Source organism: Amblyomma americanum, chromosome 2, assembly GCF_052857255.1.
Source record: "Amblyomma americanum isolate KBUSLIRL-KWMA chromosome 2, ASM5285725v1, whole genome shotgun sequence".
Classification (NCBI taxonomy): Eukaryota; Metazoa; Arthropoda; class Arachnida; order Ixodida; family Ixodidae; genus Amblyomma; species Amblyomma americanum.
In genome coordinates this window covers 223,766,468-223,786,002 of record NC_135498.1, presented here as the reverse complement: position 1 = coordinate 223,786,002, position 19,535 = coordinate 223,766,468, and the positions used below count along the sequence as shown (strand labels likewise).

Genomic DNA, 19,535 nt, shown 5'->3' with positions numbered 1-19,535 from the left:
ACATGGACGAGAAAAGACAAGGACGGGCGCAAACTCGCGACTGATTTTATTCAGAAAGAACACAAATATATATATACCTAGATTCTTATCCAATCATTGCCTAAGCGCACATGCCAGGAACGTTTTCTCTTTCTTATACAAATTGATACTAGAATCGCTTACGCATTCATCACCTGACTTATCAATGAAAAAAGCCTCTGCGAGTTCACGTGCTACCTGGTTACGACTGCGCCTTAAGATTTTTGTTCTAGCCAGCAAAGGCTGGCATGCTTTATCAGGCGTAGCCAAAGGGCATGCGCCGCAATGTAAGGGCAAATGTGACCCTTTTCCGTTAACCATAGAAAGCTTGTGTTCCCTTAGTCGTTCATTTATACAACGGCCCGTCTGGCCGATGTAAACTTTTCCACATGTCAGGGGAATTTCATACACAGCCCCGACAGAACACCTGACAAACTGGGTGGAGTGACGTTTCGTGCAGTCTCGCACGCATTCCTCGCCGGAGACAATCCGGGGGCACAAAGAGGCCAACTTGCGCGGGGCAGAAAATACCACCGGCACACCGTAGCGATTGGCTACATTCTTTAGGTTGTGGGACACCCTATGAATATATATAGGGGACAACCGCCGGTCTGGTCTTCGGTTGACCGCCACCTTCTTGAGGTGTTCTAAGTTTCAAGCTTTGCAGAAGCTTCTCTGCCACAGCAACCACAACGGAAACGGGAAAACCAGCTTTCTGTAACCTGCCAATCTGATTGTAGAGGCTGTCCTTTACCAGGTGAACACATGATTTCTGCAGGGCTTCCTTCAGGCACAGCATAACAATGGCGCGTTTAACAGTCTTAGAATGAGCAGACTGAAATGGCAACAGGTCTTTCCGGGCTCGTGGTGAGTATATCCAACACGTGTGACCTGGTGTTAAAGTGATGTTAATATCTAAAAACTGCAATCTGTCTTGTTCAGGTAATTCGTGGGTGAAGGTTAGACCCCTCCCGTGTCGTTTAAAGACAGATAAGGTCTCTTGCACGGTAACCGTGTGCGTTAAACCGGGTTGCTTCTTAAAAATTACCAAATGATCGTCCACGTATCTAAAAACTCTCAGAACTATCTTGTCGTCCAAATAACACACCAGATCACGGTCAATGCTGGCCAAGAAAATGTTAGCCAGTACCGGTGCCACACAAGACCCGATGCAAATGCCCTGACGTTGAACATGAAAATGGTTGTCAAAAGTTACAAAAGTGGACTCAAGATAAAATTCTAAAAGCTTCATGAAATTGTCCACGGTTAGACCACTAGTATTCTGAAAATCTACTACACCATTTTCGTCGATGCAAGACCCAACTGCACAAAATAGGTCATTGTGCGGTATAGAAAAGAACAGGTTTTCTATGTCAAAAGAGACAGCGTAACCTAAAGATGAGGAACCCTGTAGGACGAAACCACATCACCTGAATTCTTTACAACAAAAGGGTCTTGTATAACTAAATTCTTTAAACACTTTTGGAGAAAAGAGCTAATCTCTCGTTGCCACGTATCCCTTTCACTCACAATACACCGGAACGGCTTGTCATCTTTGTGCGTCTTCACGGTAAAAAACAGCTCTAGGCTGTTGCGTTTACAGTTGTTAACAGCTCTTGAAAGTCTATCTAAAGCTAAGTCCTTGCACAGTTCTATGGCTTGAGCCTTCACCTTGGAAGCCCTCACGTTTTTGGTGACAAAGTTCCTTCCGACGGCTTCAACGGCCTTGTTGTGAAACATCCCCTCTGGTAGCACGGCAAATCCTCCCTCCTTGTTTGCCTGTAGAAGCATCAGCTGATGTTCTTTGAAGAAAGAGACGACTTCTTCGGCGTCCCTTACCACAGTTGACTGTCTTCGGCATGCAGATATTTGAGGCTTGGTGGCCGTCCATCTGCATGCCGAAGACAGTCAACTGTGGTAAGGGACGCAAGATACTGAGATCGGAGCTATGGCGCCAAATCAGACTTCTAAATCACTGGCTGCGTTTGCACGCCTTTAGCACAGACTCCGAGTGGATAGGTAAAGCCAGGTTACAGTCCTATCGGCGTCAGACTTCCCAAGCGGTCGAATTTTGGTGGAAGTGCCTTTTGCTGCGGCTTCCAAAAGGCATGCCTAGAGAAAAAAGTCTTGGCTGTGCGATTTCTCTTCTGGGCGACACGGAACTACCACCCAAGATAGCCGATGTGCTAAAGAAAGGACATAAGCTCAGCATGGAGCCTAATGTGCCAGCGCACGAGTTGCTGTCGTTGAATCGACAAGTGGCGCGCAAAGCTAGTGAAGAGGACCGTGAAAGGTGTCTTCTTGATGGGGTCGATTGCCTGCTGCGGACGGCCACCAAGCCTCAAGTATCTGCATGCCGAAGGCAGTCAACTGTGGTAAGGGACGCCGAAGAAGTCGTCTCTTCCTTCAAAGAACATCAGCTGATGCTTCTACAGGCAGACAAGGAGAGAGGATTTGCCGTGCTACCAGAGGGGATGTTTCACAACAAGGCCGTTGAAGCCGTCGGAAGGAACTTTGTCACCAAAAACGTGAGGGCTTCCAAGGTGAAGGCTCAAGCCATAGAACTGTGCAAGGACTTAGCTTTAGATAGACTTTCAAGAGCTGTTAACAACTGTAAACGCAACAGCCTAGAGCTGTTTTTTACCGTGAAGACGCACAAAGATGACAAGCCGTTCCGGTGTATTGTGAGTGAAAGGGATACGTGGCAACGAGAGATTAGCTCTTTTCTCCAAAAGTGTTTAAAGAATTTAGTTATACAAGACCCTTTTGTTGTAAAGAATTCAGGTGATGTGGTTTCGTCCTACAGGGTTCCTCATCTTTAGGTTACGCTGTCTCTTTTGACATAGAAAACCTGTTCTTTTCTATACCGCACAATGACCTATTTTGTGCAGTTGGGTCTTGCATCGACGAAAATGGTGTAGTAGATTTTCAGAATACTAGTGGTCTAACCGTGGACAATTTCATGAAGCTTTTAGAATTTTATCTTGAGTCCACTTTTGTAACTTTTGACAACCATTTTCATGTTCAACGTCAGGGCATTTGCATCGGGTCTTGTGTGGCACCGGTACTGGCTAACATTTTCTTGGCCAGCATTGACCGTGATCTGGTGTGTTATTTGGACGACAAGATAGTTCTGAGAGTTTTTAGATACGTGGACGATCATTTGGTAATTTTTAAGAAGCAACCCGGTTTAACGCACACGGTTACCGTGCAAGAGACCTTATCTGTCTTTAAACGACACGGGAGGGGTCTAACCTTCACCCACGAATTACCTGAACAAGACAGATTGCAGTTTTTAGATATTAACATCACTTTAACACCAGGTCACACGTGTTGGATATACTCACCACGAGCCCGGAAAGACCTGTTGCCATTTCAGTCTGCTCATTCTAAGACTGTTAAACGCGCCATTGTTATGCTGTGCCTGAAGGAAGCCCTGCAGAAATCATGTGTTCACCTGGTAAAGGACAGCCTCTACAATCAGATTGGCAGGTTACAGAAAGCTGGTTTTCCCGTTTCCGTTGTGGTTGCTGTGGCAGAGAAGCTTCTGCAAAGCTTGAAACTTAGAACACCTCAAGAAGGTGGCGGTCAACCGAAGACCAGACCGGCGGTTGTCCCCTATATTCATAGGGTGTCCCACAACCTTAAGAATGTAGCCAATCGCTACGGTGTGCCGGTGGTATTTCCTGCCCCGCGCAAGTTGGCCTCTTTGTGCCCCCGGATTGTCTCCGGCGAGGAATGCGTGCGAGACTGCACGAAACGTCACTCCACCCAGTTTGTCAGGTGTTCTGTCGGGGCTGTGTATGAAATTCCCCTGACATGTGGAAAAGTTTACATCGGCCAGACGGGCCGTTGTATAAATGAACGACTAAGGGAACACAAGCTTTCTATGGTTAACGTAAAAGGGTCACATTTGCCCTTACATTGCGGCGCATGCCCTTTGGCTACGCCTGATAAAGCATGCCAGCCTTTGCTGGCTAGAACAAAAATCTTAAGGCGCAGTCGTAACCAGGTAGCACGTGAACTCGCACAGGCTTTTTTCATTGATAAGTCAGGTGATGAATGCGTAAGCGATTCTAGTATCAATTTGTATAAGAAAGAGAAAACGTTCCTGGCATGTGCGCTTAGGCAATGATTGGATAAGAATCTAGGTATATATATATTTGTGTTCTTTCTGAATAAAATCAGTCGCGAGTTTGCGCCCGTCCTTGTCTTTTCTCGTCCATGTCTTTTTTAGCGCAATTCTCTTCTTTAAACATTGTTTTTTATCGAATTTCGCCCCGCCGCGGTGGATCAGTGGTTAGGGCGCTCGACTACTGATCCGGAGTTCCCGGGTTCGAACCCGACCGCGGTGGCTGCGTTTTTATGGAGGAAAAACGCTAAGGCGCCCGTGTGCTGTGCGATATCAGTGCACGTTAAAGATCCCCAGGTGGTCGAAATTATTCCGGAGGCCTCCACTACGGCACCTCCTTCTTCCTTTCTTCTTTCACTCCCTTCCTTATTCCTTCCCTTACGGCGCGGTTCACGTGTCCAACGATATATGAGACAGATACTGCGCCTTTTCCTTTCCCCAAAAAACCAATTATTATTATTAATCACACAAAATGTGCTTCAAATATTGCATTTAATTTCATCAATTCAGTTTAACTAATGAATTAATTGCCAATCATTAACCAAACTTTCTCATTAAAAGATCTATTCACGCACTACCTAAGAGAGTCATACTTTTACACAATTATCTCTACCGAACGCCATAATCGCACAGACAAAATATGCGGACACATTTTCCTGACGCGCCGTAACCATATAATGCTTTCGCGTTAAGCGGCGCCGCGGTGGCTGAGTGGTTATGGTGCTCGGCGGCTGACCCGAAGGAAGCGGGTGCGATCCCGGTCGTGGCGGTCGAATTGCGACGGAGGCGAAATTCTAGAGGCCCGTGTACTGTGCGATGTCAGTGCACCTTAAAGAACCCCAGGTGGTCGAAATTTCCCGAGTCCTTCACTAGGCGTCCCTAATAGCCTGAGCCGCTTTGGGACGTTAAGCCCCCATAAACCATAAACCTTTCTCATTAAAAATTAGCTGCGGTTTCTTGCTGTTGTTGTGACTGAAGAGGAGAATAAAAAGGAAAGTGTACAGGCCTTCCCATTGGCTCAATCTGAGCCACAATCGCTGTCACGTGCTGACAGCACGGTGTAAGAATATATTGAGATGTTGACACTGCGCCCGCTTCAGAGTCCAGATTATGGTCGGCTGCGGTGGAGCACGCCTTGCAGTTCGGCTGCAAGCCGACAGATGGTTCCGATGTCAGCGGGCCCAGTTGAGCGGTGCTGGCGCCTTGAGGTTCCGCTGCCCATGCTCGATTTTCTCTTTGGTGGCGTGAATTGAATTGAAAACGCTAAGGAAGTTCGTTGCTTGGAATTAAAATCAGTAGTGTGCCAGTCTTAAAATATTGTTTGCATGAAATTGTCTTGTGTAAAACAGTTAATGATACGGACTCAATCGAGCAGCACTCGAAGCTCAATGACGTTTCGCTTCCTCGCTCAATTCATGTTTCATTCGATCTAATCATAGATCTAAGCGTAATCAGTATAAGTGGAGGCCATCGTACCATTTTCCGTTCGCAAGGACCGAAAATTATTCCGCCGGAAAGCTTTTGCTTAACGCTTATCGCTGCTGCTTCACTCTATAGACGACCGTTCAAACATTTTTTCGCTGAGTGGGCTAATTTTCAAGATGCAGCGCACTAGTATAGCGCGGCTATTTACGACTTAAGTTGTGAAGAGACAGTGTATTAGGTAAAACCTTTCTCACGCCGGAAATATATCAGACGGGATGAAAGGGCGCGTTGAATCATGGACCATAACCCAACACGAAAGCTTGAGAGAAAGGCATTTTTATTCCGATGCTTATTATCATGGAACAGGCATAATTTTCAATAAGGTCCTTTCCACTGGAGGTTAAATGGCTCTTGGAGGACAGGACTCAAGTGTGCAGGGGTCAGCGTTCAGCCAAGTACGCTTTCGAAACTTCCAATGAAGTAAAAAATACAAGGAAATCACCACCTCAGATGTTCACACTGTCATGTACTCCAATATGAAAAAATTCAGAACTTTACTGCACACTATATGCCCAGTGAAAGCCAAAAATCCAGTAACTGGGTAACCGTAAAAATGCAGTCACTGCGCGGTAACAGCAGTTTTCCATCTAACGTAAACAGCAGAAGTCGCAAAAACTGTGGCATATAGGAACATATGATGAAAATTGCGGCTAAGAGGAACAAAGCGTAGCCAGTTTCTTTTTTCTTGAGTCTCCTTTTTCATGCTCGTGTTAACATGCCTACAGTTCTGCCTCATTCGCATGCTAGCATAGCAGTGAAGCAACTGAGCCAGTTTCTTTTTTGTGCTCATCTCATGAAAAAGTAATGGTGTACGTGTCAAGAACACCATCAGTTGTGTCCCAGTAGACAGTGTGGGTGTCTGTATATGATGCAAACAAACGTGCAGTTTGTTTCAGTAAGTTATAAAGATGCAGATTTTTATGTATAAATCCTCCTCTGTCCTTTGCATTTGTCAGTGCTGCCTCAGCGATACTGCTCTTTTCTGAACTGAACGTGATTTGCATATAGGAAAGTTGGTGAATTTCTTTCGTTTTTCTGCTCATGAATCCTGCTAAATTAAAGACAATGAAGTCTTCAACTTCAGTTTCTGCTCCTCCTTTCGATTAGGTGATGGTGTCATCACATTTCCAGTCGTCTACGCAGATAAGGCTCTCTAGTTTCTGCTTCACATCATCTACAATGCCAGCTGATGACGCGTTGACATTGCATGGGCTTAGAGCCCTGAAATGTGATACATCTAGGAGTGGCTTTTCTCCTTCAACTACTCTGCAGCTGCCAAATTTAGGAGGCTTTAGAAGGATGTAAATAGATAATTTCTGAAACAGCCGCAAGAAAGTAGGCATTGAGGGGTGGTCGTATTGTCTTCCAGTCAGTCTTGTCATTCCAAAGAAGCGTTCAATTGGATCTTGGTTCATGTTGCTTGTTAAAACATATTTGTGATTAAAATCCTGCACGAGAACATTACAAATGTTTCTTGTGGATTTTAGTGTGACCCTAAGGCTCTCAGATGTACTCTTAGTGAGAAACAAGTCTTTTGTTATCAAGCTGCACTCAAGTTCCTTCTCCCAGCTGTCAAGCCATTGAATGCCGCGGCTAATAACCCCAAGGCCTGAATTCTGCCTTGTAAATCGCTCAGCCGTAAAACGTTGGTTTAGTGCATCGAAAAGGTCATTCAAAAATAAAGAGAATTTCTCAGTTGCTTCACTGTCGCTAAGACGGCGCACACATTGTTCTCTGTAGAATGCCATAGAGCGGCTGAACACTTGGGTTGCGAATTTCACACGGAATTTTTCACATGTTGTTGGATATATGTGACTGTGTGCTATCTTTGGACATACCCGTAGGTCTCCAGCTTTGTCTTGGTCCTCCTTATAAACTGCACTATAACCTGCCCATCTAATCCATTTGCCTTCCCTCTTCAGGTACCTCTGCTGCTTGAGGAGATTCCTAATACATTTAAATATGTTTGGCACATCCGAAAAAGCGAACACCTTTCTTGTTGGGTCACTTGGGTGAGTGAATGAGTTGCAACAGTCTTAAACACTGCCGCTTATGCCCAGTATGCTCCCCATACTTCTATTCGTCGATGCCCCATCACAAACAAAGCCATGAATTTTCACCAGCTTCTTCCATGAGCGCAAGTGCTTGAAGTAGCCACTGCACAAGAACGGTGCCTTTTGTTGCACCTTTGGCAGCAAAGACTCCAATTGGTTGGGCACAGCTGTGAGTAAAAAGGCAAAACATAAGAACCGGAGCATGGTCAGCAAGCTGGCCTGAGACTTGTCTCTGAATTCAATCCTACATATGTCATTGTACTTGAGTTGACACGTTTACTCTTGCGGATTTGCATTTAGTGAAACATTATCATATCGTGTTGTTGAAAACTGTCCTTCTTCGCCAACTTCTTCTTTATAGCAGGAAAAAACTTCCTGTCAAAGCCAGACTTGAAGCCGAGCGTCGCCATGTAACGATGTATTGTTCTGATTGATGACAATGCTACAATTTCATTTTCCGCTACAAATTTGTATCCTGCAAGTGACCGAATATGCAGGAGCAGACAGAGCAGTATCCAGCTGTCAGAATACCTTCGGCCCTTCTTTGAATCAACCTTTCCGGCTTTCACAGACTCTTTAAAAACGAGCTGCTGAGCCTCGGAAAGGTTTGCCTCCTTAAACAGACGATCAATAGTTTCCTCATTTAGATGTTCTAGGTTTTCTTGGCAATTAGCAAGTTCTGTTCCAACTTTCTTTTTCCCGTTCAGAAGCCGTACCTTAGATTATAATAGGCATTTCTCGCTTTGCGTATCGTCTCAACTCTGATCTTTTTTGATGGACTTGCTATGATCGAAACATGCCTCACATGCCTCATCTTTAAGTCGGTGACAAGCCTTGCAGATTGTTCCATCATTAAGCAGCGCACTTTTGTTGTGCCGCCACATTCCACAGATATCAACATATGCACACTCTGGACGGATGTTTAGTAAACATTTCTTTAGAGGGGCCACTGGTGCACACATACATGTCATGGAAACATTGAAGAGCACTTTCTACTGCACTTACAGAATTCATACTTCTGTCACTGCTCACCCTATCGACATTTATACAGCGGCCATGAACAAATGTCCTCACTGAAAGAAAGCCGTCAGTCGTAGGTTTTACTTGTACTGTTTTGCGGAGATAAGCTGGGTGGTTACAGTCTAGAGTGTTTGGCAAAGCCACTCCAGAAAAAAATAACAGCATGCAGTCCAAAGTTCTCGACTACTTGCACTGTCCATGCTTTACTGGGGAGCTGAATACTTGATGCATGTTAGAAAAGCAGTGAAAATGACACCGGCTGTTCTCAGCCCGGGGTGTACGAAGGTGTGGAGTTGTGCTGTTTATTGTCTTTGCTATGTTCCGAGTTTCCTTTGGGTTCAACAGGAATCCTGTTCATGCTGCTGCGTTGAGAAGAACTGGCTGCTATGCCGTCGCCTTCTGGGCTGCCAATCTAGACAACAAAAGCGCGCAGGAAGTTTAAAGGTAATGATGATATAACAAGCAAAGCTAAAATATCGAGATAAGCAAGCAACTTGCAGCAACAATCTGTGCTAAATAGCCCTGACAACTGCACTGTAAAAAAATTTCAGTTGCAACACTGATAATGCAGCTTGCTGGAAGAGCTCATTACAGAATGATGCGCGTAATACATGAACAGAGGATGACAAGAAAAATAACTCTGGGTATAGTTTTATTTCAGCCGAATAACCACGAAGTCATCACAGTAGCCAAAGCTAGTTTACCTCGCATTCTTCTCTGTCCTGAGCGAAGCAAACTGTACTGTGATGCAGTTCAATCGGGTTCCCTTCTTTCAGGTACTCTTCTGGATTCAGAAAACTGTAAGAATGTGAGACGAACTAGCAGCGACGGTGCCGTCTGCAGCGCAGTCCTGAATTGCGCTGTCAATCTGCATGAAACAAAATTGTGTATAGATTGTTTGCAGCTATTTAAAAAAAAGCAACTGAGCGCACATAAAGCCAGTAACTTACCTGCATTTCACTTGGTTGAGCATCAGGAGGCGGTGTATTTGCTGAAGCATCATCAAGTGCCTGACATAACATCAGAGTGGCAGAGTCAGAGTCAAGATGCTGTCACTTTTACCTCTGGCTCCAAGGCTGTTTCCGGATCTGCAGGCATCATCACAGCAGGCATTGAAGCTGGGAGAGGCTGCATCGCACCGCTGTCGTCGACTTTCGGCCGACATCGCTTAGATGCTTTCGCAGGAGGTTGTCTCTTCCGAGCTGGCTTTATATGTCTCTGGCAGCGTGAGATACTTGGGACAGCTCGGAGATGAGGTAGGAACTGCATCTCTGGAAAGCATGGGCCTCTTTCCGCGTCAAGTAGCACCCTTCCTTCGATCAAGCTCCGCCTAATATGCCCGGGATATCGCGTCGTCTGCAAAATGCTTGGCGCAGACATGGTCAATGAACATTAACGTTCGGTCTGCCCTAGGAATCGCACGGCGCCACTTCTCCAAACGAATATTGTAGCACGGAGCTTTGAATAATGGCACACGCTCCGCACAAGTTCGGTAGCCCGAATTGCATTTCGGCACGAAGCACTTTCTTCACATTGCGCAGCACTCACCTGCTGTGGGCTACTCTGCCGACGATAGGCAAACACAAGGTCTTGGGGCAGAATAAAGGAACTTGTTTAAAACAGCACAGCGGTGCAGCCGCATACCCCGAAATGTGGCAAAATCACCTGCGCAGTGCCGCGCCACGCCGGACCGAGCCGCCTAGCGTGGGACCGTTTTTCGCAGCACAATCTAAGTTAGCGACCGGTTTCCGAGGCACCACCCCGAACATGTTGTGGCCGCGAGCGGCGGTGCTATACCGCGCGGCGGGGGGAGAGTGCAACACCTCAGTATGTTATTCTTACACCGCGGCTGACAGTAGGAGGGTTGAAAGAAATGGGAAAACGAAGATTGAAAGACAAGCGTATCTGGACAACCACGTCGCTATATTAATAATAATTCTTAATAATTGATAACAATGAGAACAATTAAATAATTATTAAAAGTCGCTATTAATAGCCAGCCAACGAAGAATAGGTGGGAGGCAGCTCTTACCAGCTTGGACGAAACAAGTCAAAAAGAACTCATTGAAAGAGCCCGGAAAGCAGCCTACGCCAATAGGGTACAATTTCAATTTTATTTCCCCATGTACACATGTTGAGGGTCGAGGGAAAAAAGCCATAAATTCTGGCTTGACATGCCCATCGGCCCCTACATTGCAGGGCAACTGGCAACGTGCAAATTACATACACAAGTAGCGAGCAAAAATTCAAAACAATGGTTGTCAAGAACGGTTTGCCCATCGTTAGAAAAAAATAAGGAATGAACCATAAACAAAATACGATAAAAAAGCAACAGAAAAATATACTGCATAGAAAAACATGTCTTTGGTTATTCAAATCAGGTCAACACTTTATGGAACGAAAGAGATAAAAAAGCACTGAAAGCATGGTGAAATCTAAAAAGTTGCACACACATCCTCTATATCTTTGGGGCATCATCGTGATATATCAACTTTTGCAGCATGAAACTTATTTAAAAGACGAGGCAACGTGTTTGCTAGGCTATATGTACCATATATTGTGCGGCATGTTGGAATATGCCACAGTTCGCTGTGTCTGCTAGGGTAAACTTGTACATTTAGCGAAAGGTGTGCCGTGACACGCAAGTAATTCACATTTTGTTTTATGTCGTTCTCATATCTTTCAACCAGCCCAACATTATACATTCCAGACACAGTTACGGCATTGACATGGTGGAATAAGTCACATGTGTTTATATCAGAACAGACGTTGAGTATTGCACGTAGAGCTTTCTGTAAAATGTAAATCTTTTTATTGGTACCAGTTGTTGTTCCCCAAGCTAAGTGCGCATAGTTTGCTTGAATCATGAAGAGCGAAATGGATTGAGAGCTCCAACCGCCGTTACAGCCTCGTGAACAATTTCATTAAAATATTTTCATCACCACCAACCGCGTCATCCGAAACGACGACGACGGTTTAGCAACAGGTACACCCGGTGACAAGAAGCCCTCGCCGCACTGGTGAGAGCTCCTAGATCCCAACCCCGTACGACCAGGAAGCCACCTTCTAGCTAGAGAGTGAAAGCGGTGGTGTATCGCGCAAGTGCACGCAGCTTGGCACCTGTAACGTTGAGTGAGTTCCGCACACTCTATAGGTAGCGCGCTCACCCTATCACGACCCGCCGTGGTGGCTCAGTGGTTAAGTCGCTCGTCTACTGAGCCGGAGTAATCTTTTCTATGGATGGAATAAACTTTAATGTCCAACGAATAAGGTGATCTACCCACCCCCGGCACGCAGATAAGGGAGTGGGTGCAGGCTGGGAGGTCTTTGGTCCTAGCAGCCTCTTCAGCCAGTCGGATGAGCAGGATCTAGAGCCCAGGGTCTGAGCTGCGCACCAGGGTCTCCAATGTGTCTCTACTGTCTATATCGTGCGTCCCCCAGGAGAGTACGGGCATTCCCATATTATGTGGTCAAGGGTCCCACAAATTCATTATTACAGCGCAAAGACGGCACAGAACAAGAAGGGGACACAACACAACTTGTTCTGTGCCGTCTTTGCGCTGTAATAATGAATGTAGGTAACCAACTCGCCCAAAATGTATTATGGTCCCACAAAGATTAAATTCATCGCTCCTGGCCTCGGAGAACATGTGGTTCGTCATAACAGGGTGCGGGCATGTATAAGTTTACAGTCGCCTCCACGCCACTGCTTGTCTGTTGTCTAATTTAGGGTCTGGCGGGGTGCCAGTCTACGCTCCAATCTATTATGCCGCGTGATCTCCCCATATTTGGGCATGCGCTCTCCGATTCCTTGGTCATCGAGGGGCCCTGTAGCAGCTCGACGGTAGAGATCTCAAGCCAGCTCCTGGGCTGCCTCGTTCCCGGGGACGGTTTCGTGAGCCGGAGTCCAAATTATTTGAACATTCCTATCCGATTTTATCTGGCCTAGGATTCTGGCCGCTAAGAGCGAGATCCTTCCCTTGCTAAAATTTTGTATGGCAGTTTTGCTGTCACAGATGACAAAAACTTTGCAACTTCGCTTCCGTTCCAACGCAAACTAACGCGATTGCAATTTTGAACCCGACCTGGTGGCCGCGTCTCGATGGAGGCGAAACGTAAAAGGCGACCGCGTGCTGTGTAATGTGAGTGCACGTTAACAATCTCCAGGTGGTCGAAATTAAACCGGAGACCTCCCCTCTGAAAAACCTCTTTCTTCCTTTCTTCTTTCATTCCCTGCTTTATCTCTCCACCTATGGCGCGGTTCTGGTGGTCGAGGAGGAGGAGGAGGAGGAGGAGGAGGAGGAGGACGAAAAACCTTTATTGAGCTCTAAGATTGGTGAGATTCGCGGAATCAGACGGTGTCTTTCATCTTCTTAGCAGTGGCCGTCTGCCCTTAGTCCAGGGCTCCGCTGGATGGTGCTGCCAGCTGAGCCCGTCGGATTAGCCCAAGTTCGACGTCGTGATGGTCGCTGGAGAGCATTCCTTCCCACTGGTCCGCACACGGGTTTGTTATTATTGTTACCGCATCTATCTCCTGGCACGCCCACGTTATGTGGTATAGCGTGAGTTTCTTGGCACCATGGGCATTTGTCTGTGTATAGTGTGGGTTCTATCTTACTGAGTGTGTTCAAGTTCGGGTATGCGCCCGTTTGTAGCAGCCTCCAAGCTACGGAGTCTTCTCTGGTGAGAGATTTGTGCGGTGGGGGTACCGCTTCCTGCTGCCCCTGTACTTGTTGAGCATAGCCGAGTACTCTCTAGAGACTGGCTCGGCGTCCTCGAGACCGATATCGTAGGGGGCTTGGTATGTAGTATATCCTCGAGCTACCTTGTCGACCTCTCGGTTGCCGTCCGCGTGTCCTGGCGTCCACATTATCGTGTGTTTAACTGGGTTTTCTTCTTGTGTGCTCTTGTCTGGTGACCTCCAGAGCGGAGTATGCGGAGCGCTCTGTGTCCTATTCTGACTAACGTGTAGTTTCAGCATGCCTCTTGAGAGTCGGTGAGAATGGTTAAGGACCGCTTAGTCCGGTAGCCCTCCGCTGCCGCTAGAGCGACGGCCGCTTCTTCAGACTCGGTTACCGTGCAGTGTCGTAGCGATGCGCTAATAATTTCTCGTGTGTTCGAGTTTATAACCACTGCTACCACATTGGGGTTGGCTTGCCCTGTTTTCCTAGGGTATGTGGCTGCGTCCGCATACACCGTTGTGTCCTGGGGGGCTAGTGATTTTTGTATGTAATCGGCTCTCGCCCTTCTGAGTTCTTCATGTAGATGGGGGTCCATGTTTTTAGGAATCAGGGCCACCCTGATGTCGCGTTGTATTTCGTCCGGGATATTCGCGGTTCTTTGTACTTCTTTAATTTCTTCGCTGCATCCTAGCCTGTGCAGTAGCTCCCTGCCAGTCGGGGTCTGTTGTAGTCTTTGCATTTGGGTGATGTTTTGCGCTTCTCTGAGCTCTTCAAATGTGTTATGAAGTACTAGTGCTAGGAGATTCTCTGTAGATGTGCATTGGGGTAGGTGGAGTGCGGTCTTGTATGCTCTTTGGGTTATCGCGTCGATTTGCTGGGCCTCACTCTTGATTGGGTTATAGTACGAGAGGATGTATGCTACCCGGCTGATCACTAGGCTCCTGACCAGCTTTAGAGTGTCTTCTTTCCGCATGCCCGATCGTCTGTGGAAGATGCGCGTAATCATGCGAGCGACATGTAGTGTTGATGCCTTGAGGAGGGCTGTGGTATGTGAGCAGCGCTGGTTCGACTGTATCCACATGCCCCGTATTCTTATGAGTGTCTTCTCCGGAATCGGCTTCCCTTCTAGGTCGACGTCGAGTCTGAGCTCATCGCTAGTTGGGACTGTGCGGTTCTGTTTTCCTCTCCATACTCTGAGCAGCTCAGATTTGTCGGTGGAGCAGGCTAGCCCTCTTGCCCTCACGTAGTTCCCTACGCAGGTCACGGCTTCCTGTAGTCTTTCTTTCTCTTTTAGTGAGCTCGCGTTTGTCCAGATTGTAATATCGTCGGCATGCATGGCATGTTGTATACCCTCGAGTTCCCTGAGCTGTTTCGCTAGGCCAATCATTTTGGCGGCAGCGGCGATAGAGCGAGGACGCCTACCTAATCTGCTCTTACTTCGTTTTTCCAGGTTGGTGCTGTCTCAAGTTTCTCTTTATTTCTTTTTATCTTCCACACTTTCGCCGCAGCTGCCAAACTGCTTGCTTGTTTCCTGCGCCCATTCGTGTACTGTGTCCAATATGTCTGATATATGCCCATCCTGCGACGAAGCCGCACCTGCTGACGACCAGTTCCTTCTGTGCGCCGAATGTAAGTGCAGCTATCATCTTGGTACTTGCTCGGTATGGTCAGAGACGACCTTTAAATCTAAAGGCGAAGCTGGTCGCAAATCATGGAGATGCGTGCCTTGCCGCAACTTGAAGGCAAAATTTGGAAGTAAAGTGCCAGTTGTTGCAGACCTCACAGTAAATCTCGCAGTTATTGTTCAGAAGTTGGACGCATTGCGGGCTTGCCATCTCAGGTCGCCGAGGTCAAGGCATCTATAGAAGTGATGTCAGCAAAATATGATGCCATTTTGGAGAAGCAGGAACAACAGGACAAGGAAATAGGCAGCCTTAAAAAGCGCGTCCAACAGCTAGAAGGGCAAAGCTGCAATAGCAACGCCGTCGGGCAGCTGAAAATGTCGGTAAATGAACTGGAGCTATACAGCAGGAAGCACAACATAAAAGTGCATGGTATTCCCGTTTCCCCTGACGACGACTTGTTAACTAAGTTGAACAAAATCGCTCAGACACTCAAATTTCCAGAGCTGCAATCGAGTGACATCGATACTGTTCACCGACTCTCTGCCAAAATTAGAAAAGTTCCCACAATTCTAGTGCGTTTCTCGCTCGAGGCGCTTCCCGACAAGTGGCTTGTGGGGTGCAAAGTTTTGAGAACTGCGAACTCTTCTTTTTCGATATCCGAAAACCTGACAAAGTACAACAGAAACCTTCTGCAGTTCAGCCGGGACAGGGCAGCAGAAGACCGCTATCAGTTCACGTGGCATGCCGGTGGCCGTGTGTTTGTTAGGAAAGAGCAGGGGGAGAGTGCAGTTGTCATTCGTAGCCCAGAGGATCTCACTAAACTGGCGAACTCGTGATGCAAACGCCTGTTTGACTTTTTTCCAGTTATTTTTCTGATCTGCTTTTTTCAATGTCTAATTTCCAGTAAAGCCCGGTCTGTACGTCGGAGCTTTCTTTTCTCTGTAACAATTCGCCTCAATGCTTAAACTTTGTTCATTTTAATCTGCGCTCAGGCAGAAGGAAGCAGGATGATATCGAGTGTTTTCTTGCTGACGTGAAGCTGCCAATTCATGTTGTGATGTTCTCAGAAACCTGGTTTTGCACAAATGGCGATGGATTTAACATTCCAACATATAAGAGTTACTGCTTGAACCGTCAGGGTAAACGAGGGGGTGGCGTATCGCTGTTGGTATTAGAAGATATGGAATGTGAACTGCTGGACTACTTTTGTTGTGTTAACGCCCATTACGAGGTACTTACGCTCAAATTCTGGTCATATGTATTTACTTTGTGCTATCGTCTTCCCTGTGGCGATACGAGTGTGTTCCTTTCTTTCCTAGATTCTCTTCTTGACATTGTGAACCAACACAAGTACAATATTGTACTCGTTGGGAACCTAAATATTAATATCTTATCAAAAAGCATTGCGAAGCGAGAACTAGATACAACGCTAAATGTTCACTGCTGTTTGAATGCTGTAATTGCGCCAACGAGAGTAACAGAAGAATCAGAAACATTATTAGATGTTTTTATTACAAATCATTATCCAGACCACCTAACATGCTGTGTAATCACGCTGCAGATTAGCGATCACTTACCTTTTTTTCTATCAGTGAACCATATGCTTTATCTTAAGAGGCGGTCAAAACAATCTTCTTATAGGGACATTAATTCTGATACGCTTCTTTAACTTTCGTCGGCACATAGTAAGCGCGGATTGGAGTGAAGTTTTAAGTGAAGCAAATCCTGAAGAAGCCTATGATAAATTTATTGCAAAATTTAGGCAAATTTATTCTACGTGCTTTCCTTACATAGTACACAGCCGTCCACGGCAAGCTCGCAAACCGTGGCTAAATAGTCAATTACTTGGTTGCATAAAAAAGCGTGACCAAATGTTTAACCTCTTTTTGCAAACAAAGTCCGGAAGCGTTGAAAGCGTTCAAATCGTTCAGAAACAAAGTCACAAAGGAGCTTCGCGTGGCCAAAAATTTGTACTATCAGAATCTTTTTGTCTCCTCCAACAATAGTTCTGAAAAAACCTGGAAAAAACTAAACTCAGTCATAAGACGTATGCCGGAACCGATCAGCAAAATTAATCTTGATGGAATATAACTGGAGGGACCTGAACTAGCTAACGCATTTAATGACTTTTTTATTTCTATAGCTGGATCTTCGTCTTCTTGCGAGGACTTTCCACTTAGTTTTTCTCGTAATAGCTCTACAATTTTTTTAAATCCTGTTACAGAAGACGAGGTGGTTGCTGCTTTGAACAACCTTAATAATAGGAAATCTGTAGACAACACGGGAATTAAGATAAAGCCAGTGAAATATGTTATTTGTGATATATCCTACATTTTGACCTATATTTTTAACTTGTGTTCATTAGAAGGCCTATTTCCACGCCACATGCAGTCTGCAAAGGTCATAGTGTTATTTAAAAAAGGTGATAAAAAATGACCTTTGAAACTATCGCCCAATCTCTATCTTACTGCCTTCTCAAAAGGATTTGAAAAATTAATTCTAACGCATCTTACATGCTTCATCGACCAACACATTTTAAATTCCGCTCAATTTGGGTTCAGGAGAAACAGATCTACGGAGCTTGCCCTTCTCACTCACAAATACATTTTAGATAATATTGAGGAAAAGAAACAAGTCTTAGGTGTATTTTTAGATTTCTCGAAAGCTTTCGACAGCATTAATTATAAAACATTACACCATAAACTAGACCGATATGACATACGTGGTGCAGCCTACTCATTAATATCCTCTTACATAGCCAACCGAACGCAGTTTGTAGAAATAAATGTTGCTTCCTCCGCAGTCAAGCCCATCACGCTAACATTCACAGCGCAAGACGAACACGGTGAATGTTAGCATGAAGTACCAACTCGCCCAGCAACTGATTTTAAGCCCATCACCTCGGGAGTTCCACAACGTAGCCTTTTAGGTACCCTTCTTTTCATTCTGTACATAAATAATATTGTCAGCTTAGATGCGTCCGCAAACTGGATTATTTATGCGGACGACAGCAGCCTGTTTTTCAGGGGTTACTCAGGTAAAAAACTATCCAGCCGTGCTAACACAACGTTGGCCAAAATTGAACACTGGGGAAACAAAAACAATCTAAAACTAAATATAAATAAAACTAACGCCGTACTCTTTTACAATCCACTTTTTTCCTTTATTTTAAACTATTGCTCATTAGTGAGGACAACGACAACCGGAGAAAACCTCACAAAAAGACATTATGAAAAAAGACAACGGACTAATACTATTAGCAGCGCTTCAAGAAAATGTGACTGCTTACAGCACCCGGAATCCCGAACGCTGGCACGTTACCGGCTGCCGTACTAACTATGGCCACCAGATGCTTCGCTTCAGACTTCCCATTCTACTAAACCCACACACATTCTATTTTGGTCAAGCTTTCTCACTTTCCTTCAAAGCTATCCGCGAAATGTTTCTGTGAATATAGACGCATGTTTTCACCGGTGCTTTTGCGCCGGTTTTATACTTTCTGACTATTACAATCACAAATTACTACGCACACTATTCCACAAGAGCAATAAAAACCTCCCAACCCTATTTATGATGTCTTAGATGCCGTATTATCAATGAAAATTTTCATTCCGTCCTATGAGAAGTCCTGTCAAGTGTGCACTGTTTTCTTTCTTATGTTTCTCTGTAGGATTTCCATGGTTTTTGCCTGGACTATTTCGTTGCGTTTTTTTTTGCAGCCTGATTTCCAATTATTTTCATTGTTAACCTTTTTGGTTGTTTCACTGTGTGCTGACCCGTGTCAAATATGGGGGCAGTCGCCCCGTCAAGCTGCTCTTCGCAGCAGCTTTTTGCGGCTGCTCCTTTTCCTTGTATCGAGGGAAAAATAAACTTATTATTATTAATATTATTATTATTATTATTATTATTATTATTATTATTATTATTATTATTATTATTATTATTATTATTATTATTATTATTATTATTATTATTATTATTATATTGAACACCGTCGGCGAGATGACTCATCCTTGGGGAGTTCCTTTGCTAGGGGTGTAGAACTTCTCCGAGCCGAGCTCTCCTAGCCCTATCGTGGCTGTCGTGTTAGGGAGAAAACCTTTGATGTAACCGAAGATTTTCCTGCCGCAGTTTAGGTCGTCTAGACCCGCTAGGATGGCTTCGTGGCTCACGTTGTCGAAAGCTTCCTTGATATCTAGTGCCATTATCACGTTTTCTTCACTTCTGGGAATGCTACTTAGGACTTCGTCTTTAAGAGGACGTCTTGAGTAGACAGCTTGGCTCGGAACCCGAACAAGCTGTGGGGGTACAGGTCGTGGTCCTCCATGTATTGTTGTCGCCTGATCGTAAACACCCTCTCGTACAGCTTGCCGAGACATGATGTGATGGAGATGGGTCTTATCTATAGGTTTTAGATTTGTAGTTTTTTGCCAGGTTTTGGTATCATGACTATCTCTGCATGTTTCCACTCCTCGGTGACGGTCTCCGCTACACAACTTTTATTGAGGAAGTCGGTTAG

At 45.4% G+C, this 19,535-nt stretch overlaps 1 protein-coding gene across 14 annotated transcripts in view; it reads left to right on the top strand.

Moving 5' to 3' along the window:
- Positions 1 to 19,535, top strand: part of LOC144122196 (polyamine-transporting ATPase 13A3-like) — a 738,347-nt gene that overhangs the window by 384,883 nt on the left and 333,929 nt on the right. For 13 of the 14 annotated variants that reach the window (XR_013312846.1, XR_013312843.1, XR_013312839.1 and 10 more), the window contains exon 21: positions 7,558 to 7,647. The exons of the other annotated variant lie outside the window; for it this stretch is intronic. Coding sequence is in view for 5 of the 13 variants with exons in the window: in XM_077655777.1 (XP_077511903.1) it covers positions 7,558 to 7,647 (90 nt within the window). In the remaining 8 variants the exon portion in view is untranslated. The remainder of the gene's footprint in view (positions 1 to 7,557; positions 7,648 to 19,535) is intronic. 14 annotated transcript variants of the gene reach the window in all.